Below are 23,522 nucleotides of genomic sequence, written 5' to 3'. Positions count from 1 at the left end.
GTGCTTAAAAAAATTATGTAATCTGTACTGATTGGGTACAGTGTACTGTATTGGTCCATTAGGCTAGTTTTACTTATTTCATTGTTCAAATCTTATATCCTTATAATTTTGTTTGCTTTTTCCATACAATAGATAGGAACATAAAGATACTTCTGGAATGACTGCAGATTTATCTATTTCCCCTTGTAGTTGTGTTAATGTTTGCTTCATATATTTTGAGATTATGTTAACTGAATATGTTAACTAAATTTAGAATTATTATATCTTCCTGAAAAATTGAAACTGTTTTCATTACAAAGGCTGTCTCTTTAAGAGTTGCTTAAAGGGGAGAAGGCCTGCAACAGTTTGTAATCAGGACTAGGGCTGTGAGGGCTGCCCTGCCCAGATGGCACTGTAAAGCCAGATGGTCCCATGCACCAGAGAGGACTCCAATGTTCAAGGACCTTTGATGTGTGGGGCTTAGAACAGGTTGCCCTGCTTGCCTACATGTAAGTGTAATAATGATTCTCTGTCTCTCAAGAAAAAAAAAAGGCCATAAAAGACAAAAATAAACAGAACAGGCAGTACATATAGAAAGCAAATAATAGAATGGCAGACTTAAATTCACATATATCAGCAATTCTACTGAGTGTAAATCAAATCCTTCAGTTAAAACACAAAGACTGACCTGCAAAACTAAGGTCCAACAATATGCTGTTTAGACAAGACATATATAAAACATGTAAGTACAAAAAATTCAAAATTAATAGAAAGGAAAAAGGCATATTTGCAAATGTTCATGAAAAGGAAGTTACATCAAAATCAAAGTAGATTTTAATATTTTAATTAATATTGGACAAAAGTATCCTTTTTTGTATTTCTTTTTAAAAATAATTTCAACTTCTGTTTTAGATTCACATTATAATTAGATTCATTATAATGTACAGATTTGTTACATGGGTTTAATGCCTAACACTGAGGTTTGGAGTGTGAGTGAGCCTGTCACCAAGGTAATGAGCATAGTATCCAATAGGTAGTTTTTCAGCCCCCGCCCCCACCCTTTCTCACCCCTCTTGTAGTCCCCAGTGTCTGTGGTTCCCATCTTTATGTCATGCATATCCAATGTTTAGCTCCCAATTATAAGAACATGTGGTATTTGGTTTTCTGTTCCTGCATTCATTTGCTTAGGATAATGGCCTCTGGTTTTATCCATGTTGCTGCAAAGGACATGATTTTATTCTTTTTTATGGCTGTGTAGTATTTCACGGTGTTTTATGTACCATATTTTCCTTATGCAATCCACCATTGATGGGCACCGAAGTTGATTCCATGTCTCTACTATTATGAATAATATTATGATGAACATATGAGTACAGCTGTCCTTTTGGTAGAACAATTTACTTTCCTTTGGGTGTATACCCAGTAATGGGATTGCTGGGTCAAATGGTAGTTCCAAGTTCTTTGAGAAATTTCCAAACTACATTCCATAGTGGTTAAACTAACTTAAAGTCCCACCAGCAATGTATAAATGTTCTCTTTTTTTCTGTATCCTCACAAGCATCTGCTACTTTTTGACTTTTTAGTAATAGCCATTCTGACTGGTGTGAGATGGTATTTAATTGTGGCTTTGATGTACATTTCTCTGAGGATCAGTTATGTTGAGCATTTTAAAATATGTTGGTTGGCCACTTGTAAATCTTTTGAAAAGTGTCCATTCATGTGCTTTGCCCACTTTTTATATGGTTGTTTGTTTTTTGCTTGTTGCATTACGTTCCTTATAGATTTTGGATATTAGACCTTTGTCAGATGCATAGTTTGCAAATATTTTCTACCATTCTGTAGGCTGCCTGTTTATTGATAGTTTCTTTTGTTGTGCAGAAGCAGTTTAGTGCAGTTAGGTTCCACCCATCAAATTTTTTGTTGAAATTGCTTTTGAGGGCATAGTCATTAATTCTTTCCCCAAACCAAAGTCTAGAATGGTATTTCCTGGGTTTTCTTATAGTATTCTTATAATTTGACGTCTTATATTTAAATATTTAATCCATTTTGAGTTCATTTTTATGGTGAAAATTAGGGGTCTAGTCTCATTCTTCTGCATATGGTTAGCCAGTTATCCCAGCACTACTTATTGAATATGGAGTCTTTTCCTCATTGCTTGTTTTTGACCACTTTCTCAAAGATCAGATAGTTATTGGTGTGTGGCTTTATTTCTGATTCTCTATTCTGTTCCATTGGTCTACGTGTCTGTTTTTGAACTGGTATCATGCTCTTTTGGCGATTGTACCTTATAGTATAGTTTGAAGTCAGGTAGTGTGATGACTCTGGTTTTGTTCCTTTTGCTTTGTCTATTCAGGCCCCCTTTTTGGTTCCATATAAATTTTAGAATACATTTTTCTAATCCTGTGAAAAATGACATTGGTCATTTCATAAGGATAACATTGAATCTGTCGACAGCTTTGGGCAGTACAGCTTTTTTAATGATATGGATTCTTCCCATCCATGAGCATGGGATGTTTTTCCATTTGTTTGTCATCTACGATTTCTTTCTTACAAACGATTTGTTTGTAGTTCTCCTTGTAGTGATATTTTATTTCCTTGGTTAGACGTATTCCTAGGTGTTTTTAATTTATTTATTTAGGTGCCTATTGTAAATGGGATTGCCCTCTTGATTTGGCTGTCAGTCAGCTTGAACATTTTTGGTGTACAGAAATGCTACGGATTTTTGTACACTGATTATGTACACTGAAACTTTCCTGAAGTCGTTTATCAATTCTAGGCACCTTTTTGCATATCATATCATATCATCAGTGAACACAGCTAACTTGACTTGTTCTTTTCCTATTTGGATACCTTTTCTTTCTTTCTCTTGACTGATTGCTCTTGCCAAGCCTTTCAATACTATTTTCAACAGGAGTGGTGAAAGTGGCCATCCTTGTCTTGTTCCTGTTCTTAAGGGAATGTTTCCAGCATTTGACCATTCAGTATGATGTTGGCTGTGCAATTTCACTTTTAAATATGAAGAATTCTTGAGCTTTTAAATGGGGATACGAAAAATCCATTTGTAAGTTGTTTAGTCAGAATTTATAACACTTTTCTTATGAAATCGATGTTATAAATATGGTTAAGTTCACATTTTAGTCTCTCTAGAAAATTTAGCAAACACAACTATTTTATACTATGCATTATGTAGAATTAAGTGCTTTACATTGAGACCTGTAAACATCTGCATCAGCATGACAGAGATACTAGGTTTAAGAACTGAAATCACCTGTGTTAACATGATTTATTTATTTTTTATTTTACAGGAAAACTTTGCATAGGAATAAGACTGTACCTCAATAAATAATTTCATTGCTTCAGAAAATCCCTATACATTAATTTATCTCAATCCTTTCCACTTCTCAAAGAATTCATGTATCAAGCAACAATTGACTTATCAACACTTGCTTCGAGACCCTTCAAGACCCTATGCTAATCCTAATCTCTTATGTCATAAACTTTTTCAAATCCCAGTTTGTTCTCTACCTTTGGGCCCAGACCTCCAAATCCTATAAATATCTTCCCCTAATCTCCCCCTTCAGATGCACTGTGAAGACTGTCAAGGCAATGGCCTCTTTTACTGCAGTGAGTTATAAAAAAACTTAGTTTTACTTCATTAGCAGCTTGTTTTGGAGGCATTTTCAGGTAGTTCAATAACATAGTCACACACTTAATCTTCCTAACAACCTTAAGCGTGAGTTCTATTCTTATGCTCTTTTTACAGATAAGAAAACTGGGGCACACTAAACACTTAAGTGACTTACTCAATGATACAAAACAATTTAGCTCACATGAGTCAAAACTGTACTACTAATATTACTGAGTCCCTGTTCCCTTTAGCTACTCCTCTGAAGACACCCTTAAGAATCCTATATCCTGAACCCTTCAGTTCTGATCTTGACTGTTGTAACTATGGTAATTAATACTTTTATTGTTTACCTTTCTCACTGGACTATAGGCTCTTTGAAGACAGTGGCATATTGTTTGTCTCCATACTGTCAATGCCTAGCGTAATCTCTGACAAATGGTAGACATTCAATAAATGTTTATAAAATGAAAGTAAATAAAACCCCATTTTACAAATAAGGCTGCAAGATGTTAAGCACTGTCATGATTTAGTTCACTCAGAATTTAATTGTCAGAATTTGTGCTCATGCCCAGGCACCACATTCTTTGGCTAAACTGTAAACTAGTTCTCAAAGTGCAGTTTTTATAAAATGGGAGTCTACAACCATTGCAAAGGGATTCATGTGTACAAAGCTGCAGTCTTTTTTTTTTTTTTTTTAAATTTATTTATTATTATTATACTTTAAGTTGTAGGGTACATGTGCATAACGTGCAGGTTTGTTACATATGTATACTTGTGCCATGTTGCTGTGCTGCACCCATCAACTCGTCATTTACATCAGGTATAACTCTCAATGCAATCCCTCCCCCTCCCCCCTCCCCAGGATAGGCCCTGGTGTGTGATGTTCCCCTTCCTGAGTCTGAGTGATCTCATTGTTCAGTTCCCACCTATGAGTGAGAACATGCGGTGTTTGGTTTTCTGTTCTTGTGATAGTTTGCTAAGAATGATGGTTTCCAGCTGCATCCAAGTCCCTACAAAGGACTCAAACTCATCCTTTTTTATGGCTGCATAGTATTCCATGGTGTATATGTGCCACATTTTCTTAATCCAATCTGTCACTGATGGACATTTGGGTTGATTCCAAGTCTTTGCTATTGTGAATAGTGCTGCAATAAACATACGTGTGCATGTGTCTTTATAGCAGCATAATTTATAATCCTTTGGGTATATACCCAGTAATGGGATGGCTGGGTCATATGGTACATCTAGTTCTAGATCCTTGAGGAATCGCCATACTGTTTTCCATAATGGTTGAACTAGTTTACAATCCCACCAACAATGTAAAAGTGTTCCTATTTCTCCACATCCTCTCCAGCACCTGTTGTTTCCTGACTTTTTAATGATTGCCATTCTAACTGGTGTGAGATGGTATCTCATTGTGGTTTTGATTTGCATTTCTCTGACGGCCAGTGATGATGAGCATTTTTTCATGTGTCTGTTGGCTGTATGAATGTCTTCTTTTGAGAAATGTCTGTTCATATCCTTTGCCCACTTTTTGATGGGGTTGTTTGTTTTTTTCTTGTAAATTTGTTTGAGTTCTTTGTAGGTTCTGGATATTAGCCCTTTGTCAGATGAGTAGATTGCAAAAATTTTCTCCCATTCTGTAGGTTGCCTGTTCACTCTGATGGTACTTTCTTTTGCTGTGCAGAAGCTCTTTAGTTTAATGAGATCCCATTTGTCAATTTTGGCTTTTGCTGCCGTTGCTTTTGGTGTTTTAGACATGAAGTTTTTGCCCATGCCTATGTCCTGAATGGTACTACCTAGGTTTTCCTCTAGGATTTTTATGGTATTAGGTCTAACATTTAAGTCTCTAATCCATCTTGAATTAATTCTCGTATAAGGAGTAAGGAAAGGATCCAGTTTCAGCTTTCTACTTATGGCTAGCCAATTTTCCCAGCACCATTTATTAAATAGGGAATCCTTTCCCCATTTTTTGTTTCTCTCAGGTTTGTCAAAGATCAAATGGCTGTAGATGTGTGGTATTATTTCTGAGGACTCTGTTCTGTTCCATTGGTCTATATCTCTGTTTTGGTACCAGTACCATGCTGTTTTGGTTACTGTAGCCTTGTAGTATAGTTTGAAGTCAGGTAGCGTGATGCCTCCAGCTTTGTTCTTTTGACTTAGGATTGTCTTGGAGATGCGGGCTCTTTTTTGGTTCCATATGAACTTTAAAGCAGTTTTTTCCAATTCTGTGAAGAAACTCATTGGTAGCTTGATGGGGATGGCATCGAATCTATAAATTACCTTGGGCAGTATGGCCATTTTCACGATATTGATTCTTCCTATCCATGAGCATGGTATGTTCTTCCATTTGTTTGTGTCCTCTTTTATTTCACTGAGCAGTGGTTTGTAGTTCTCCTTGAAGAGGTCCTTTACATCCCTTGTAAGTTGGATTCCTAGGTATTTGATTCTCTTTGAAGCAATTGTGAATGGAAGTTCATTCCTGATTTGGCTCTCTGTTTGTCTGTTACTGGTGTATATGAATGCTTGTGATTTTTGCACATTAATTTTGTATCCTGAGACTTTGCTGAAGTTGCTTATCAGCTTGAGGAGATTTTGGGCTGAGACAATGGGGTTTTCTAAATATACAATCATGTCATCTGCAAACAGGGACAATTTGACTTCTTCTTTTCCTAACTGAATACCCTTGATTTCTTTCTCTTGCCTGATTGCCCTAGCCAGAACTTCCAACACTATGTTGAATAGGAGTGGTGAGAGAGGGCATCCTTGTCTTGTGCCAGTTTTCAAAGGGAATTTTTCCAGTTTTTGCCCATTCAGTATGATATTGGCTGTGGGTTTGTCATAAATAGCTCTTATTATTTTGAGGTACGTTCCATCAATACCGAATTTATTGAGCGTTTTTAGCATGAAGGGCTGTTGAATTTTGTCAAAAGCCTCTTCTGCATCTATTGAGATAATCATGTGGTTCTTGTCTTTGGTTCTGTTTATATGCTGGATTATGTTTATTGATTTGCGAATGTTGAACCAGCCTTGCATCCCAGGGATGAAGCCCACTTGATCATGGTGGATAAGCTTTTTGATGTGTTGCTGAATCCGGTTTGCCAGTATTTTATTGAGGATTTTTGCATCGATGTTCATCAGGGATATTGGTCTAAAATTCTCTTTTTTTGTTGTGTCTCTGCCAGGCTTTGGTATCAGGATGATGTTGGCCTCATAAAATGAGTTAGAGAGGAGTCCCTCTTTTTCTATTGATTGGAATAGTTTCAGAAGGAATGGTACCAACTCCTCCTTGTACCTCTAGTAGAATTCAGCGGTGAATCCATCTGGTCCTGGACTTTTTTTGGTTGGTAGGCTATTAATTGTTGCCTCAATTTCAGAGCCTGCTATTGGTCTATTCAGGGATTCAACTTCTTCCTGGTTTAGTCTTGGAAGAGTGTAAGTGTCCAGGAAATTATCCATTTCTTCTAGATTTTCCAGTTTATTTGCGTAGAGGTGTTTATAGTATTCTCTGATGGTAGTTTGTATTTCTGTGGGGTCGGTGGTGATATCCCCTTTATCATTTTTAATTGCGTCGATTTGATTCTTCTCTCTTTTTTTCTTTATTAGTCTGGCTAGTGGTCTGTCAATTTTGTTGATCTTTTCAAAAAACCAACTCCTGGATTCATTGATTTTTTGGAGGGTTTTTTGTGTCTCTATCAACTTCAGTTCTGCTCTGATCTTAGTTATTTCTTGCCTTCTGCTAGCTTTCGAATGTGTTTGCTCTTGCTTCTCTAGTTCTTTTAATTGCGATGTTAGAGTGTCAATTTTAGATCTTTCCTGCTTTCTCTTGTGGGCATTTAGTGCTATAAATTTCCCTCTACACACTGCTTTAAATGTGTCCCAGAGATTCTGGTATGTTGTATCTTTGTTCTCATTGGTTTCAAAGAACATCTTTATTTCTGCCTTCATTTCGTTATGTACCCAGTAGTCATTCAGGAGCAGGTTGTTCAGTTTCCATGTAGTTGAGCGGTTTTGATTGAGTTTCTTAGTCCTGAGTTCTAGTTTGATTGCACTGTGGTCTGAGAGACAGTTTGTTATAATTTCTGTTCTTGTACATTTGCTGAGGAGTGCTTTACTTCCAATTACGTGGTCAATTTTGGAGTAAGTACGATGTGGTGCTGAGAAGAATGTATATTCTGTTGATTTGGGGTGGAGAGTTCTATAGATGTCTATTAGGTCTGCTTGCTGCAGAGATGAGTTCAATTCCTGGATATCCTTGTTAACTTTCTGTCTCGTTGATCTGTCTAATGTTGACAGTGGAGTGTTGAAGTCTCCCATTATTATTGTATGGGAGTCTAAGTCTCTTTGTAAGTCTCTAAGGACTTGCTTTATGAATCTGGGTGCTCCTGTATTGGGTGCATATATATTTAGGTTAGCTCTTCCTGTTGAATTGATCCCTTTACCATTATGTAATGGTCTTCTTTGTCTCTTTTGATCTTTGATGGTTTAAAGTCTGTTTTATCAGAGACTAGTATTGCAACCCCCACTTTTTTTTGTTCTCCATTTGCTTGGTAAATCTTCCTCCATCCCTTTATTTTGAGCCTATGTATGTCTCTGCGTGTGAGATGGGTCTCCTGAATACAGCAGACTGATGGGTCTTGACTCTTTATCCAGTTTGCCAGTCTGTGTCTTTTAATTGGAGCATTTAGTCCATTTACATTTAAGGTTAAGATTGTTATGTGTGAACTTGATCCTGCCATTATGATATTAACTGGTTATTTTGCTCGTTAGTTGATGCAGTTTCTTCCTAGCCTCGATGGTCTTTACATTTTGGCATGTTTTTGCAATGGCTGGTACCGCTTGTTCTTTTCCATGTTTAGTGCTTCCTTCAGGGTCTCTTGTAAGGCAGGCCTAGTGGTGACAAAATCTCTAAGCATTTGCTTATCTGTAAAGGATTTTATTTCTCCTTCACTTATGAAACTTAGTTTGGCTGGATATGAAATTCTGGGTTTAAAATTCTTTTCTTTAAGAATGTTGAATATTGGCCCCCACTCTCTTCTGGCTTGTAGAGTTTCTGCTGAGAGATCTGCTGTTAGTCTGATGGGCTTCCCTTTGTGGGTAACCCGACCTTTCTCTCTGGCTGCCCTTAAGATTTTTTCCTTCATTTCAACTTTGGTGAATCTGACAATTATGTGTCTTGGAGTTGCTCTTCTCGAGGAGTATCTTTGTGGCATTCTCTGTATTTCCTGGATTTGAATGTTGGCCTGCCCTAGTAGGTTGGGGAAGTTCTCCTGGATGATATCCTGAAGAGTGTTTTCCAACTTGGTTCCATTTTCCCCCTCACTTTCAGGCACCCCAATCAGACGTAGATTTGGTCTTTTTACATAATCCCATACTTCTTGCAGGCTTTGTTCATTTCTTTTTCTTCTTTTTTCTTTTGGTTTCTCTTCTCGCTTCATTTCATTCATTTGATCCTCAATCGCTGATACTCTTTCTTCCAGTTGATCGAGTCGGTTACTGAAGCTTGTGCATTTGTCACGTATTTCTCGTGTCATGGTTTTCATCTCTTTCATTTCGTTTAGGACCTTCTCTGCATTAATTACTCTAGCCATCAATTCTTCCACTTTTTTTTCAAGATTTTTAGTTTCTTTGCGCTGGGTACGTAATTCCTCCTTTAGCTCTGAGAAATTTGATGGACTGAAGCCTTCTTCTCTCATCTCGTCAAAGTCATTCTCCGTCCAGCTTTGATCCGTTGCTGGCGATGAGCTGCGCTCCTTTGCTGGGGGAGATGCGCTCTTATTTTTTGAATTTCCAGCTTTTCTGCCCTGCTTTTTCCCCATCTTTGTGGTTTTATCTGCCTCTGGTCTTTGATGATGGTGATGTACTGATGGGGTTTTGGTGTAGGTGTCCTTCCTGTTTGATAGTTTTCCTTCTAACAGTCAGGACCCTCAGCTGTAGGTCTGTTGGAGATTGCTTGAGGTCCACTCCAGACCCTGTTTGCCTGGGTGTCAGCAGCAGAGGCTGCAGAAGATAGAATATTTCTGAACAGCGAGTGTACCTGTCTGATTCTTGCTTTGGAAGCTTCCTCTCAGTGGTGTACTCCTCCCTGTGAGGTGTGGGGTGTCAGACTGCCCCTAGTGGGGGATGTCTCCCAGTTAGGCTACTCAGGGGTCAGGGACCCACTTGAGCAGGGGGTCTGTCCCTTCTCAGATCTCAACCTCCGTGTTGGGAGATCCACTGCTCTCTTCAAAGCTGTCAGACAGAGTTGTTTGCGTCTGCAGAGGTGTCTGCTGCATTTGTTTAGTTTACTGTGCCCTGTCCCCAGAGGTGGAGTCTACAGAGACAGGCAGGTTTCCTTGAGCTGCTGTGAGCTCCACCCAGTTCGAGCTTCCCAGCAGCTTTGTTTACCTACTTAAGCCTCAGCAATGGCGGGCGCCCCTCCCCCAGCCTCGCTGCTGCCTTGCCGGTAGATCACAGACTGCTGCGCTAGCAATGAGGGAGGCTCCCTGGGTGTGGGACCCTCCCGGCCAGGTGTGGGATATGATCTCCTGGTGTGCCTGTTTGCTTAAAGCGCAGTATTGGGGTGGGAGTTACCCGATTTTCCAGGTGTTGTGTGTCTCAGTTCCCCTGGCTAGGAAAAGGCACTCCCTTCCCCCTTGCGCTTCCCAGGTGAGGCAATGCCTCGCCCTGCTTCAGCTCTGGCTGGTCGGGCTGCAGCAGCTGACCAGCACCGATCGTCCGGCACTCCCCAGTGAGATGAACCCAGTACCTCAGTTGAAAATGCAGAAATCACCGGTCTTCTGTGTCGCTGGCGCTGGGAGTTGGAGACTGGAGCTGCTCCTATTCGGCCATCTTGCTCCGCCCCCCCCCCCAGGAAAAGGTAAAGCTGCAGTCTTAAATACTCTGTTTCTTTGCTTTCTGTAGAAAGAAATTCTACATCTCAGTGTGATGAATGCAGGTTATCTCATGTTTATTTGATGCTTGCATCACACATTTAACTGATTAATAAAAATGGAAACCATTAATGGATACACGTAATTTCTGACAATTGTTTAAAACATAGGGAAATTATTATCAAGTTGCCTTGCTAATGAAACTGTTGTAATTTACTTTTTTTTTTTTTTTTTTTGTGACAGAATTTCACTCTTGTCGCACAGGCTGGAGTGCAATGACGCGATCTCGGCTCACTGCAACCTTCGCCTCCTCAGTTCGGGTGATTCTCCTGCCTCAGACTCCCGAACACCTGGGATTACAGGCATGTGCCAGCATGCCGGGCTAATTTTGTATTGTTAGTAGAGACGGGGTTTCACCATGTTGGTCAGGCTGGTCTGGAACTCCTGACCTTAGGTGATCTGCCCGCGTCGGTCTCCCAAAGTGCTGGGATTACAGGCATGAGCCACCGCACCCGACCTGTTGTAATTTACTTCTCTATACTAAAAGGTGTTTTACATATATAAAGTATTTTTCTTTATTATAATGAGAAATAGATGTTATAAAAATATTTGGGTACCAGGAAAGGATTTTAAATTTTAATACAGAAAGTAAAATTATAAAAGAAAAAAGTTGGCTGAAAAGGTTTTATGCTCCTGAAATAGTTACTCTTATAGTCAACAATATGAGCAAATCACAGCATGCTGAACCAAGAAGGCTATTTAGAAGAATGCAATTGATGAACTGAAACTGAGAAGGATTCTTAGGCAGTCAGTATGAATACCACAAATGAACTCATAGTCTGGTTCTTTTCTTTTTTCCTGTTTTCTATCATTGCCATTGACTGCTAAAATCATTCAGAGGAAGGTTAATGGGAAAACTTTATACTGAATAAATAAAACAACTGAAGCTGCTGATCAATCTTAGTATCACTAACTATGGAACAGCCAAACAAGACGTGTCTCCTGATGTGATGCAATAGAAAGTACATAACACTAACTATGAAGTATTTGTGCCAAAAGAAAAAATAAACACACACATAATAACTTAACTCTCATAAGTTTCTAGATATAACAGCTTTTAGGAACTACTTGGGATGGGTGTATTAAATGGCTCTCTGAGGGTATAATCTGATAAATATAGAAATTTATCCTAGAGAATCTATCTGTATTTTATAGGATAAATTACCTGGTTTCTTAAATAAATAAACATGATATGAAGTTTTAAAAAATGGAGGGGAAACACTTATATATTTAAAACAACCTGAGACACATCAAGCAAATGCAAATGTGTTAAATTTGTTTAGATTCTGAATTGAAGAAACTGATATAAAGACTTTTTCAGCCAATTGCAGATATGTGAATAGGACAATTATAGATGTTATTTTGAAAAAACAAAACAAAACAAAACCCCATAACTGTTAGAAATAATAAACTGCCTGGAATTTGCTTTAAAATTCTCCAGCTAGGTATGTGTGGATGGGTGTGCATGTTCATGTTTATGTGTGTATAGGTGAAACAAAATTGGTAAAATGTTGATAATTATTGCACTTTTTGATGAGTACATGGGGATTCCTTATACTCTACTCTCCACTTCTAGATATGTTTGAAATTTTGCAGGAAAAAAGCTTAAAAATGGCTTATTTTCTAAGTATCATACTATCTGTACAAAGAACCTGATTATCCATATATATATATATATATAGGCTGTAAACTCAATATTTATATTACAATACAAATACATATAATTATTCTTCTTAATTGTGGAACAATGCCAACATTTAAAAAAGCAGTTTTTGCTTTGGAAAATTTTATAAAATCTCTCTAGTTGAGGATCAAGGAAGCTTTATCCCAGCTGTTCATCTCTTTGGTAGGCATTAGAATCCTCAAGTTTTCTGCTAACGAAAGGAACTTGTTTCACAATGGGCAGAGTGTTGGCCTCATTCCATTGACTCTTGGTTTACTCAGATTGGCTTTTACAGAGCATAAGGTAGTTATATTAAGTGCCAACTCATCACTTTATTTTAGCAAGATGAATTGCCTCACGAATCCCTAAAGAAAATATCTTACTTATAAGATACAACTTTCTTTAAGGGAATTATCCCATGTACTTAGATGAAAACCCAGTGTAAAATGTGCTTTAAATGAGGCACTTTTAAATTTCTGACCTTGTTCCTGGGTATTTCTTCCCTATAAGTGCAGAATTTTCCCCTCCTGGTAAAACAGAAAAACTCTTCTAAAATGTGGAAGAAATTGCAAATGATCTTCAGCACCAGGTACCTTTACTTCTTATCGGTATTTAATTCAATAAATCAAAATGTGATTTGTAGCAAATATAAGGGGTCTTAAATATTGAACAGGAAGTAAGACATAGATTACAATGTTCTACTGATGTACTAACTCAGGAATGTAGGTCAAGCGTTTTATATTATTATCACAGGTTCTTATTTTATTAATGCATGCTTTGACAATGGAAAAAGGGATTATAACCTTCTATTGTTAGTCATTATTTTATTATTTAAAATATATAGCAATCATTTAAACATTTTTATATAACAGGACATACATGTTTAGAAAAGCAATCTCAGCAACAGGTCTCATAGAGAAATACATCTAATAATTTGGTTCAATGGAAATCATTGCTGCTTCTTCAGAGCAATAACAGCGTAACATCTGGGAGATTTCACAGGATCAAACAACTTCACAAGAGCAGACCACACAATATCTTCCTGCAAATTGATAAGTGATTTAGAAATACAACCATTTGTTAAAGAAAAAAATGAGAGATGAGTCGGATTATATATTGTAATATAAAAAATACATAAAAACAAAGAAATCTACCATGTGTTCTCTTCTGTGAAGGTGCTTCACAGAAAATTCTTATTCTTTGTTAAAATTAACATTCACAATTACACCTTCAAGAAAATTTATGCTGAGGAAACAAGGATGTACATAGAGAGTGAACTCCAAGTTTATTCTTTGCTATGGTTGTGAAAAACTGGAAGTGGCCAATCACAAATGAATATTAGTTAAATAAATTATTTTATGATTAAATGTTCACTTTCTAGTACATTTAATATGGTGGGAAATTCTGAATAAAATAAAATAAATTAGATGTAAAACTGCATTTATAATTTTATTGTAAATTTAATTGAAGTACAAATAATGTGCACGTATATATATATACATATATATACATAACCACATATATTTGAGAGATTCCTTAAATGTATTAAAAATTTAATAGTTGGAGCTATTAAATAAAAGGTAGGATTATGACTACTCTTAATTTTCTTTATTATATACCCTGTATTTTAAATTTTTTAACATAAATGTGCATTATTTTATAAGATATTGATTGAAATATTAAATATAACATTTCTATAATTTCTATAATTTCATAACAACCTATTAATCTTTGTGCATATTGTTTTGCTTACCTCTTGTACATAGGTCATTGGAGATTGTTTTGAAAAGGGATGTGAGAATCTAGTAAAATAGGTACTGATTTTATCACCCACTAACTTAGGAACCAAAGCTTTCCTGTGATTTGAAGTTAGCTGGCAGCTTAGGAAAGTACATCATTATTTACATATTTAAAAATTGCCTTTCTCCATAAAAATACAAATTAGAACAAAGCAAACATTTTAAAATATCCATTTGTTCCAATCAGCATTTGTTCCAATTATCAAAATAGGAAAGTAAAGCTTCCCATACGACAAAATAAAACTGTTAAAGAGTCTACAGCAGAAACACTCGGTGAATCCATGAATGGGTTAAATTTAAAAAGTTCACGAAACTGTTTTGACCATAGCTCATAGTAGAATCTGCAAAAAATATTTTCCTTAAAGACAACCCGAAAGACAGTATTTTTGTCATTTACCATAGACAAATTGTGAAAAAACAGAAGGAATCTTCCTTGATCAGAAAGAAGTTTCTATTCTGCAGAATCCATATGGCCAACACTCCAAAAGTGAATTAAAAGACAAATTCGTACAAAATGAAATGTATTTACAATATCTTTTATGTCAGGCCTTTATTAATTTCAGCTATACAATATTTCATATATAGTGGTTTATGTTCACTGCCTATGTATAGTAATTACCATACAATTAAAAGAATGTAAGCTTTATTATAGCAGCCTTGCTGAAAACATCTGTTGTACATATGTTTATATGTTTAAAAAGAGATGGAATGAACATTTAAACTATGAAAATGTAATGAGAAAACTTTTCTTACTAGTTTTATGTGACTCTTATCCTAGATATAAGTGGCTCTATATTACTGTATTTAATAAAATATTTGTTATGTATTTTAAAAGAACATAATTTACCTGCTCTTTCAGGTAACAAAGTCGATCCAGAAGAATCAAAGTCTCTATACAGGGAGCCAGAACAACTTTCAACTATAATAAAAAAATTAGATAGGTAGGTTGGTGGTACTTAAAAAAAAGAAAAAGAAAAGACTAGTTTATTTCCTTAAACCTATGTTTAAGTAAATGCATCTACAGAAGTTTATATAGGCTGAATCTCCAATACCCATGCACAACTTCAGAAAATGAATATTTCAGAGATCAAAAGTTTTTCTTTAATAATAGGAAAAGAATGTCCTTTAAGCGACTGTGAAGTAGACTCCAACAAGCAATCATACGTGATAGAAAGCTTTTAAAGGGGTACTAAGAATGAAATTCATTAAAAGGAATGCTTGTGAAATAACTGCATTGGGACCAATATGTGTTCAAAGAACTCTGAAACTTTTTGTGCATTTATAATACTTTTTAAAGAGAAATCTACCATGTGTTCTCTTTATTACATTACTGACACCTAATATAGTCCTGAAATAGGAAATGATCCAAAACAGTTTTTCTACAGTAAGAGAAAAACACCATAGATTGCTTGGCCCACAATAAAATTTAATAGGACCCTATTCAAGTCTAGCAATATATCCAATTCAATATGCTTAACTCTGAGATTTACCATATTAAAAGCTTCCAGCTCATTCATTCGAGGCTTATACTTCTCGTAGTAGTTCATTATAATTTTTTCTGGCAGCTTCAAGATAAAAAACAACAATAAATTTAACAATAGTTTAAAAATATTTTTCCTTGTCAAACATATCCTAAAGTAAAATCAACATGACATCAATTTAATACAACTTAGGTGTCTGAAGAACTTGCTCTAAGGATATTCATGAAGCAAGTCAAGATAACTCTAAATTACTTAAAACTTTTACACTGATAGAGGTTATGCAGCACATCATAAATAAAACCACCAGTAACATTCCATTAATATTGTTTAATTTCAACAACTAATAAGGAAATGTTTACTTTCATTTGTTATTATGCTTCGGGCATACAGGAGGAGCTCAAACATTTTTTGACTAAAATTAAATTTTACAACACTCTATCTAAAACAAGACATCTTTGAGCAAAATTCAAAGGCGAGAGAAACACAATGGCATATGTTCATACTTAAGGTAGTTTCTTCTAACATCCACTTGACAAGTCCATCAGAGAGAATTACTTTTCTTTCTTTTTCTTTTTTTTCTAAAACAAATACGTACAGTATGTTGAACTCTTGTATTCAGCAGGCCACTCTCTAGTTCAATTGTGCTTTTGCTACTGCTAGATCAGCTTTGTTACTGAGTCAATTGTATTTATTTCTAAACTTGCTATGCCAGTTACATTATTGTCATAACATACAGGTTGAGTATCCTTAATCCAAAATCTGAAATGCTCCAAAATCTGAAGCTTTTTGGGTGACAACATGACTTTCAAAGGAAATGATCACTGGAGCACTTCAGATTAGGGATGCTCAAATGGTAAGTATATAAGGTAAATATTTAAAAAAAAAAAATCTGAAATCTGAAACACTTCTGGTCCCAAGCGTTTTAGATAAGGAATACTCAACCTATCATGTAAATAAGTATTACATAACAAATGAAATATGAAAGCAGCAGGAAAAATTGATTCTATAAGTTGAATGCCTTTGTGAAAGGCCTGATAAAGCAGAGTTACCAAAAGAAATTGTCAATTAGATGTGGTTAGCACAAATGAAAGGCTGGATAAAACGAGTGAAAATCTGAAAAGACTTGTAGTCAGGTTTATTTGCAAATGGTTAAATAAATTTATTATTTTTTCAAATTCCTTTTTTTTTTTTTTTTTTTTTTTTTTTTTTTACTATTGTACTAAATTTCTTTTGAATTTAAAAAACTATAAAGGGTAGTGGAAAGTAAGGCTTTGTCTCATTCAATTTCTTGTGAAGCCTTCCAGAAAAACTCTCCCCCTTTGTACAGAACCCATGCAGATTACACACTCCCCATCCTTTTCAAAAGTTTGCCATTTTCTGAATCAAATGAGTCCCTGCTGGAGCAAACTTTTGCAGAAGAATATGTTGGACTAAACTCAGGCCTGAACTTCAAGGCAGCAAAAACTCTCATCTCACAAAATTGTGTGTGTTGACTTACACTCTTTAGTTCTCTCCTCTATCATCTGAAGATCAGCAGTTGTAAGGTAACTCAGAACTCATAATCTTCCCTAACTTGCTCCCTAAAAACGTATTTCTTCAATATGATTTTTTGGGTGCTCCATTTTCTTTGTTTTCTTTTGTGCTAAATTGGGAAGCACCATGCTGGTCATCAGTTATGTTTGTTTCAAACTAGAGATTGTTGATTTTGTTCCTCAGGATAAGACATTTTAGAGAAATATGTTCTGTTGATTTTGTCTGAGATCTGTAACCGTGGGCATTTCCTCTTGACATCTTTCTGCATCCCTCTTTTACCTTCATTATACTTTGTAATATACATAGTTTAAGATTTCAAATTATTTCTGATATTGACAAAGAGAGTTTTGTTTCTCTTTCTCATTCTGTTTGCTGCTTTTGAGTGTATTCTGGAGAGAAAAGGTGAGAACACCTTTTTACTCTAATGTTTAAAAAAAAGTTTGTTGTTTTAGGAGATCCAAAACTAGATATTATAGACTAGGCATTGTAAGTATGTTTGATGCAAAAAAGCCAAGGGAGAACTCCAAACAGTGAAACCATATGCAAACCTGTGTGCAAAAAAACCCAAACCAAATCAAACCAAAAATGGCCTTGTTCTTACAAGTGCATAAGAAGTATACAGTTGGCCTTCTCTAACTGCAGGTTCTGTACCCAGACTCAATCATCTGCAGATCAGAAATATCCACACACACACATACACAAAATAACAATGCAAAGTGACATCAGCACGACAACTGACTACAGATGCCTGATGCCAGTCACCCCATACAATAAAGACACAAGGCAATGAATATACAGATGAGATTTGACTGGAGTGTTGAATGGAGAGCACTGGAGTACAGCAGGGAAGTGGAGATGCACCTGTGGTGATTAGAAGTCCAGGTGGGCAGTTTGGACACACCTAGCCTCTATAGCTCCATCTTCTCTGATTGGATGAGATCTGCCCCAAATCAGCAGAAACTTCCTGTTACAGGGAAAAAGTAAGCAGAAGAATGCTACCAGCCCCTACTGCCATAACAAACACTTACCATCCTTTCTACAGGAGAATCTCATAGTCCTCGTAAGTAGTGAGCCCAGTTTGGGAGCTTCCAGGAACCCTCACAGCTGCATTGTCCCAGATGAGGAGTACAATGCGTGCACTCCCCACCCCCACTTAGCCTTGTATGCCAAGCTTCTACAGCACAGACCCATCTTAAGACCAGAGTAACATCAGGAGTGCACCCTGCTCTGAAAGTCAGTGACACTACCTCTACACCACTGGGGCTCTATCTTCATTCCACCAAGCCCATATGGGTGGCTGACTGCCACAACCTAAGCTGCATGGGGCCTGGGTCCAGGATTGGCTGTCACTCTGGTCCTACACAGCAGAGAAACCACTCACTTCTAGACACAAAAACAGTCTGGCAGTCCTGTCTAGTGTAAACCTACCCTTGAACTGGCAAAATTGCTGCACGCCCTCTCCTGAGGGGAGAGGCCGTGAAGCCTCCAAACAACTGACATGCTCTGGGGCCAGGTGAAGTACTACACACCCACACCCAAGGATGTACAAACAGCCCTGTGGTGCCACACCCCCTGAGCTACCCAAAGGTCCAATGCACTCAATCAGGGTCTGAGAAAGACAGTCCCACAGTCTGCCCCTAGAGGGCAACCACCCAGGCTCACTGAGCAGCTGTGGGCCTATGACACAGGCCTGAGAAATAGCTCTGGGGACCATCCCCATTATACAAGCTTCCAAGCAAGCCGAGTAGCTGTGTGCCTACATTCCAGGCTTGAGAAGCAGCCCTCCCCAGGACAGACCTGGCCGACATGCCCTAGGGTCAGTTGAACAGCCTTGCACCCCTGTCCCAGGCCTTGAGAAACAGCCCTGCGGGCAGCTCTTTGCAGTCCCACCCCAAGCTGACTGAACAACTGTGTATATGCGCTCCCAGCCAGAGTAACTCCCCAGAACCCCAGTGCCAGCTCCAAGCTGGCTGACCCATCATATGCAGGCATGCACCCCCAACCTGAGAAACAGTGCAGTGAGGCCACCCCTAGCAAAGCTGCCCCACCACTGTCCACAAACTCTCTCAGCCTAGGCCACTGAGACACTCATGAGTGCCACTAGCATGAACTGCATCTGAACAATCTATGTGGACACTGCACTTCTGCATCCACCTAGGACCACAGCCAATGTACCCCACCCTACTAATATCCCCAAACCCATTCATATGAGTAAGCCTTTCCTTATGAAACCTACTCTATAAAATTGGATGATGTGACTTTTCCACCAAGTGCATAGAAACCAATGCAGGGAAACATCAAACATGAAAAAGCAAGGAAACATGACACCTCCAAAGGAACACAATAATCTTCTAGTAGTGGAACTAAACTATAAGGAAAGACACAAAATGCCAGAGAAAATAATTCAAAAATAATAATCTTAAGAAGACTCAGTACAAATAGATAAGTCAATGAAATCCAGAATGATAAATTAAAGAGATAGATATAAAAAAGAACCAAATTGAAATCCCACAGCTAAATAATTCAAGGAATGAAATAAAAAATACAATTGAGAGCTTCAATAACAGAATAGACCTAGCAGAACAATTTTTTTCAAAATGAAAAAGACAAAACATTTTACTGATGAGTGCACAAATGAACCTAGACAACCACTAAGAGTTCCTCACACTTTCATGTACTCACAAAATTATTTCATCTTTATAGACATAAGTGAACAACTGGCTCTGCTACTTCTTAAAGATGTGAAAAATTTCTTAAGTTTAAATATACAGTCTTAATTACTCCAATGTCCCAATGTCCCAAGACAGATTGTAGGTAATGGAATCTCAACTGCATCTCAAAGAATCAAAAACAAAAAACAAAACTCAATGCAATCTATAAGATTAATATATTTATAGGAAAAATTCATATTAAGTAAATTCTACCCCTTTCTCCCTCTTATCTGTTATCTCTCTCAGTTACTGACAAATTTTTTATAGTATAAGAGGGCAGCAAAATTTCTCATCAACTTTTTCAAAAATAAACTATTAAAAAGATACCCAAGAGACTTATGAATATAACACCATTGAAATTATTTACTGAGAAAATACTTTGCATTTCTATAGTATTTTTAAGTAAGTTCTCCAAACTGCTTCAGAATCTGTAGTGTTTTCACAAGTAACATTTTATTGGAGTTATCATCATATGACATAGTTGGTATGGAAATGATTACATCTAATAGATGAAAAAGATTTAGACATAAAGAACATCATGCCCTAATGTCATATGATGTTACTGCTAAGAGTTAGGATTAGAACTCTCACCCTATTCTTAATCCAGTTTGGTATCCTAAGACCCTATATATTCTGTTTCACAGAATGCTACTAGTCACTGTGCTCATGTGTTCAAACAAGTTTGGGCAATGCTGTGTTAAACAAAGCCAACCATATTCCCAGAGGCTTTACCATGCATAATAAATATCCAGGAAGGGTATGGAGAATAGGGCAGGTGCCATAAACTGAAAGCCCTGTAGGCACCAGATAGGTAACAAAAGTGAGGAGGCAGGGGTAGAGAATGTGGCCCCATCTAGTGGGGCCCTGACCACACAGGAATGCAGTCTAAGCTAGCCTAGTCTTTTCAGAGAAGCTACAAATCTGAGTTTTAATTTCAAATTCCAAGGTATTTATGCATGTTGCATCAATTTAAGAAAAAGAAAACACTGTAGTATGAAAAAAACATTTAGGTCAGATCAGGCTGGTCTCATTTAGAAAATCTGAAATACCATGAGTCACAATTTTATTTTCCCATAGGACCTTCATTCAAAGGATCTATTAATTTCTTAGACCTCTGCAGAACAGTGTTGAAAATGTGCCCTTTGAAAGCAAGCCTTTTGTCCTCCTAGACCATTATGGTGGGAGCACCTCTAAACCCCAAGCATGAATTATTCAGGGTTTACTTAAATTGAAGTCAAAATTAATACCCAGCCTTAACTGTTCATGTAGAAATGTTTCTTTTCTGACAAATCTAGCCCTTGCAAATCTATATTTCTCAACTTCTCAACAATTATACTGATAACTGAAGATATCTTTACAATAAGCCTCACAATTGAATTGTGAAAAATAATACCATAATTGATTTGATATGAAAAAGACCCTTCAACTTTCTGAAACAATTTTAAATATATAAGTGGTTTGAAGGCATTTACAAGTTTAGAATTTGGGTTGAAACTAGTGAGAGTTTCAAACACTATAATACTTGCAATGTAACTTTTCTAAGGCAGAAAGTCTTTTTTTTTTCTTTTCCTATTCTTTCCTCTTTTCCCTTTCATTTCTGCCCTGTCTTCTTCACTTCTGCCCGGTAAAAATTAGTTCAGAGAGCCTGATGGTTGTTTACCGTAGTGCCTAGCATTGTTTACTGTAGTGCCTAGCAGTTTAGTAGAAACAGCATAAAAGTGTTTAATCACGTGGCAAATGATTTTCTCTTTGTAGTGTCTACTTGGTCCATACTCACTTCTTTTGACAGGTAAAATACTCAGCTTCTTTTGACTGGTAAAATAGCTACCCTGATCCAGGGATCAAGTACTGAATGCATCATATTTCCAGAGCCATGAGAAAATAAACACACCTGTTATAGTCAAATGAGACTAACTCCTATTTTATTTCCATGGATGAAATAAAAACCTGGGTTCATTGGGAACCCTTGGAGGAACCTAAGAAATGTAACATTTGGAGTTATAATATAGAAATAAGAAATAATCATGAATTTCTTTCAAATAGTCTCAAATCAGTTTTTTTAAGTCCTATTTCTTTCTTCTCAACAGCTTTGGTGGCCAAGATAGAATTTCATTTCCTGCATTGTCAGTGATTATTCTCCTTGATGGACACAGGATTTGTGGAGTCTAAAGAGAACATACAATTCTAAAGTGTTCATGTTGGAAAGGGAACTCTGCAATGATCAGAAGGATTGAGTCAGTTTTAGTATAAAAAATGAGAACTATATTAACAATGAGGCTGACTACACAGAGTTTTGAGCTAGAGACTCACTCTACCCGATACCACTGACATGTTGAAATGCTAGATGAAACTGACATAGAAAAATAATCCTGGAGTTTAAAATATGTCTGACATGGTAGTATCTGGTCACTGTCTTCTGCAGTCATGGGCATAAACCTCAAAGAGCACCACTTTAATCCATGACATAAAGATTAACCTCAATAATATAGATATCTTCTGCATGCACTTGTCTTTCACCTGCACTCCGCAAAGCTCCAATTAGAAGGTGGTATGGTTTGGCTGTGTCCCCATCCAAATCTCATTTTGAATTGCAGTTCCCATAATCCCCACATGTCCTGGGAGGGACCTGGTGGGAGGTAATTGAATCATGGGGGCAGTTTCTCCCATGCTATTTTCATGATAGTAAGTTCTCATGAGATCTGATGGTTTTATAAGGGGCTCCCCTCTTTGCTCAGCTCTCATTCTTCTCCTTCCTATTGGGGTGTGAAGAAGGATGTGTTTGTTTCCCCTTCTGCAATGGATCTTAAGTTTCCTGAAGACTCCCCAGCCCTGAGGAAATGTGAGTCAATTAAACCTTTTTCCTTTATAAATTACCCAGTCTTGGGCAGTTCTTTATAGCAGGGTGAGAACAGACTAATACAGAAGGTCTCTCAACAAAACCATATGCAGTTGCAGCATCTTCCTTATGATGTAGAAATACTTTATGTTAATGTTGACATCCAAAAAAGTGAGAAACACCAAGACAGAAATACAGATTTAAAAAATTAAAGTGTAGGGAATTCTTACCAACTCATTATACGAGGCCGGCATAACACTGATACCAAAAGCAGATAAGGACACAACAATAAAAACATAAAACTACAGGTCAAAACCTCTGACAAACATTAAACACAAAAATAATCAACAAAATACTAGCAAACTGAATCCAACAGAATATCAAAGATAACACACTATGATCAAGTGAGATATATCTCAGGAATGCATGGCTGGTTCAACATACACAAAGCAATAAATGTGACATGACATCAACAGAATGAAGGATAAAAACTGTAGTATTATCTCAATAGATGTAGAAAAAGCATTTTATAAAATTCAACATCCATCCATGATAAAAGCTTTCAACAATCTTGACATGGAAGAAACATGCCTCAACATAATAAAGGCCATATATGACAATTCCATAGCTAACATCATACTGAAAGGGGGAAAACTGAAAGTTTTTCCTCTAAGAACTTTAACAAGGCAAAGATGCCCAGTCTTACCACACGCATGCAACAAAGTACTGGAAGTTCTAATCAGAGCAATTAGGCAAGAAAAAGAAATAAAGGACATCCAAGTTGGAAAGGAGAAAGTAAAATTATCCCTGTTTCCAGATGATATGATCTTATATATAGAAAAACCTAAAGATTCTACCAAAAAAAAAGTCTTAGAATTAATAAACAAATTTAGTAAAATTGCAGAACATAAAATCAACATACAACAATTATTGCATTTCCATACAAAATGAACTGGATTA

General features: G+C 36.9%; 1 protein-coding gene across 4 annotated transcripts in view; it reads right to left on the bottom strand.

Moving 5' to 3' along the window:
- Positions 1-10,125: 10,125 nt before the first annotated feature.
- The window catches only part of METTL25 (methyltransferase like 25), a 126,066-nt gene continuing 112,669 nt past the window's right edge, over positions 10,126-23,522 (bottom strand). For 2 of the 4 annotated variants that reach the window (XM_050749248.1, XM_050749250.1), the window contains 3 exons: positions 15,492-15,566; positions 14,849-14,920; positions 12,942-13,244 (listed from right to left, as the gene is read on the bottom strand). In XM_050749248.1, the coding sequence (XP_050605205.1) occupies positions 13,152-13,244; positions 14,849-14,920; positions 15,492-15,566 (240 nt within the window). In that variant the 3' untranslated portion in view covers positions 12,942-13,151. Of the gene's footprint in view, positions 10,505-12,941; positions 13,245-14,848; positions 14,921-15,491; positions 15,567-23,522 lie in introns of those variants that run through there. The other 2 variants (XR_007717793.1, XM_050749251.1) reach the window with 2 other exon arrangements.

Source organism: Macaca thibetana, chromosome 11, assembly GCF_024542745.1.
Source record: "Macaca thibetana thibetana isolate TM-01 chromosome 11, ASM2454274v1, whole genome shotgun sequence".
Lineage (NCBI taxonomy): Eukaryota > Metazoa > Chordata > Mammalia > Primates > Cercopithecidae > Macaca > Macaca thibetana.
This window is presented reverse-complemented; position numbering and strand designations above follow the sequence as displayed.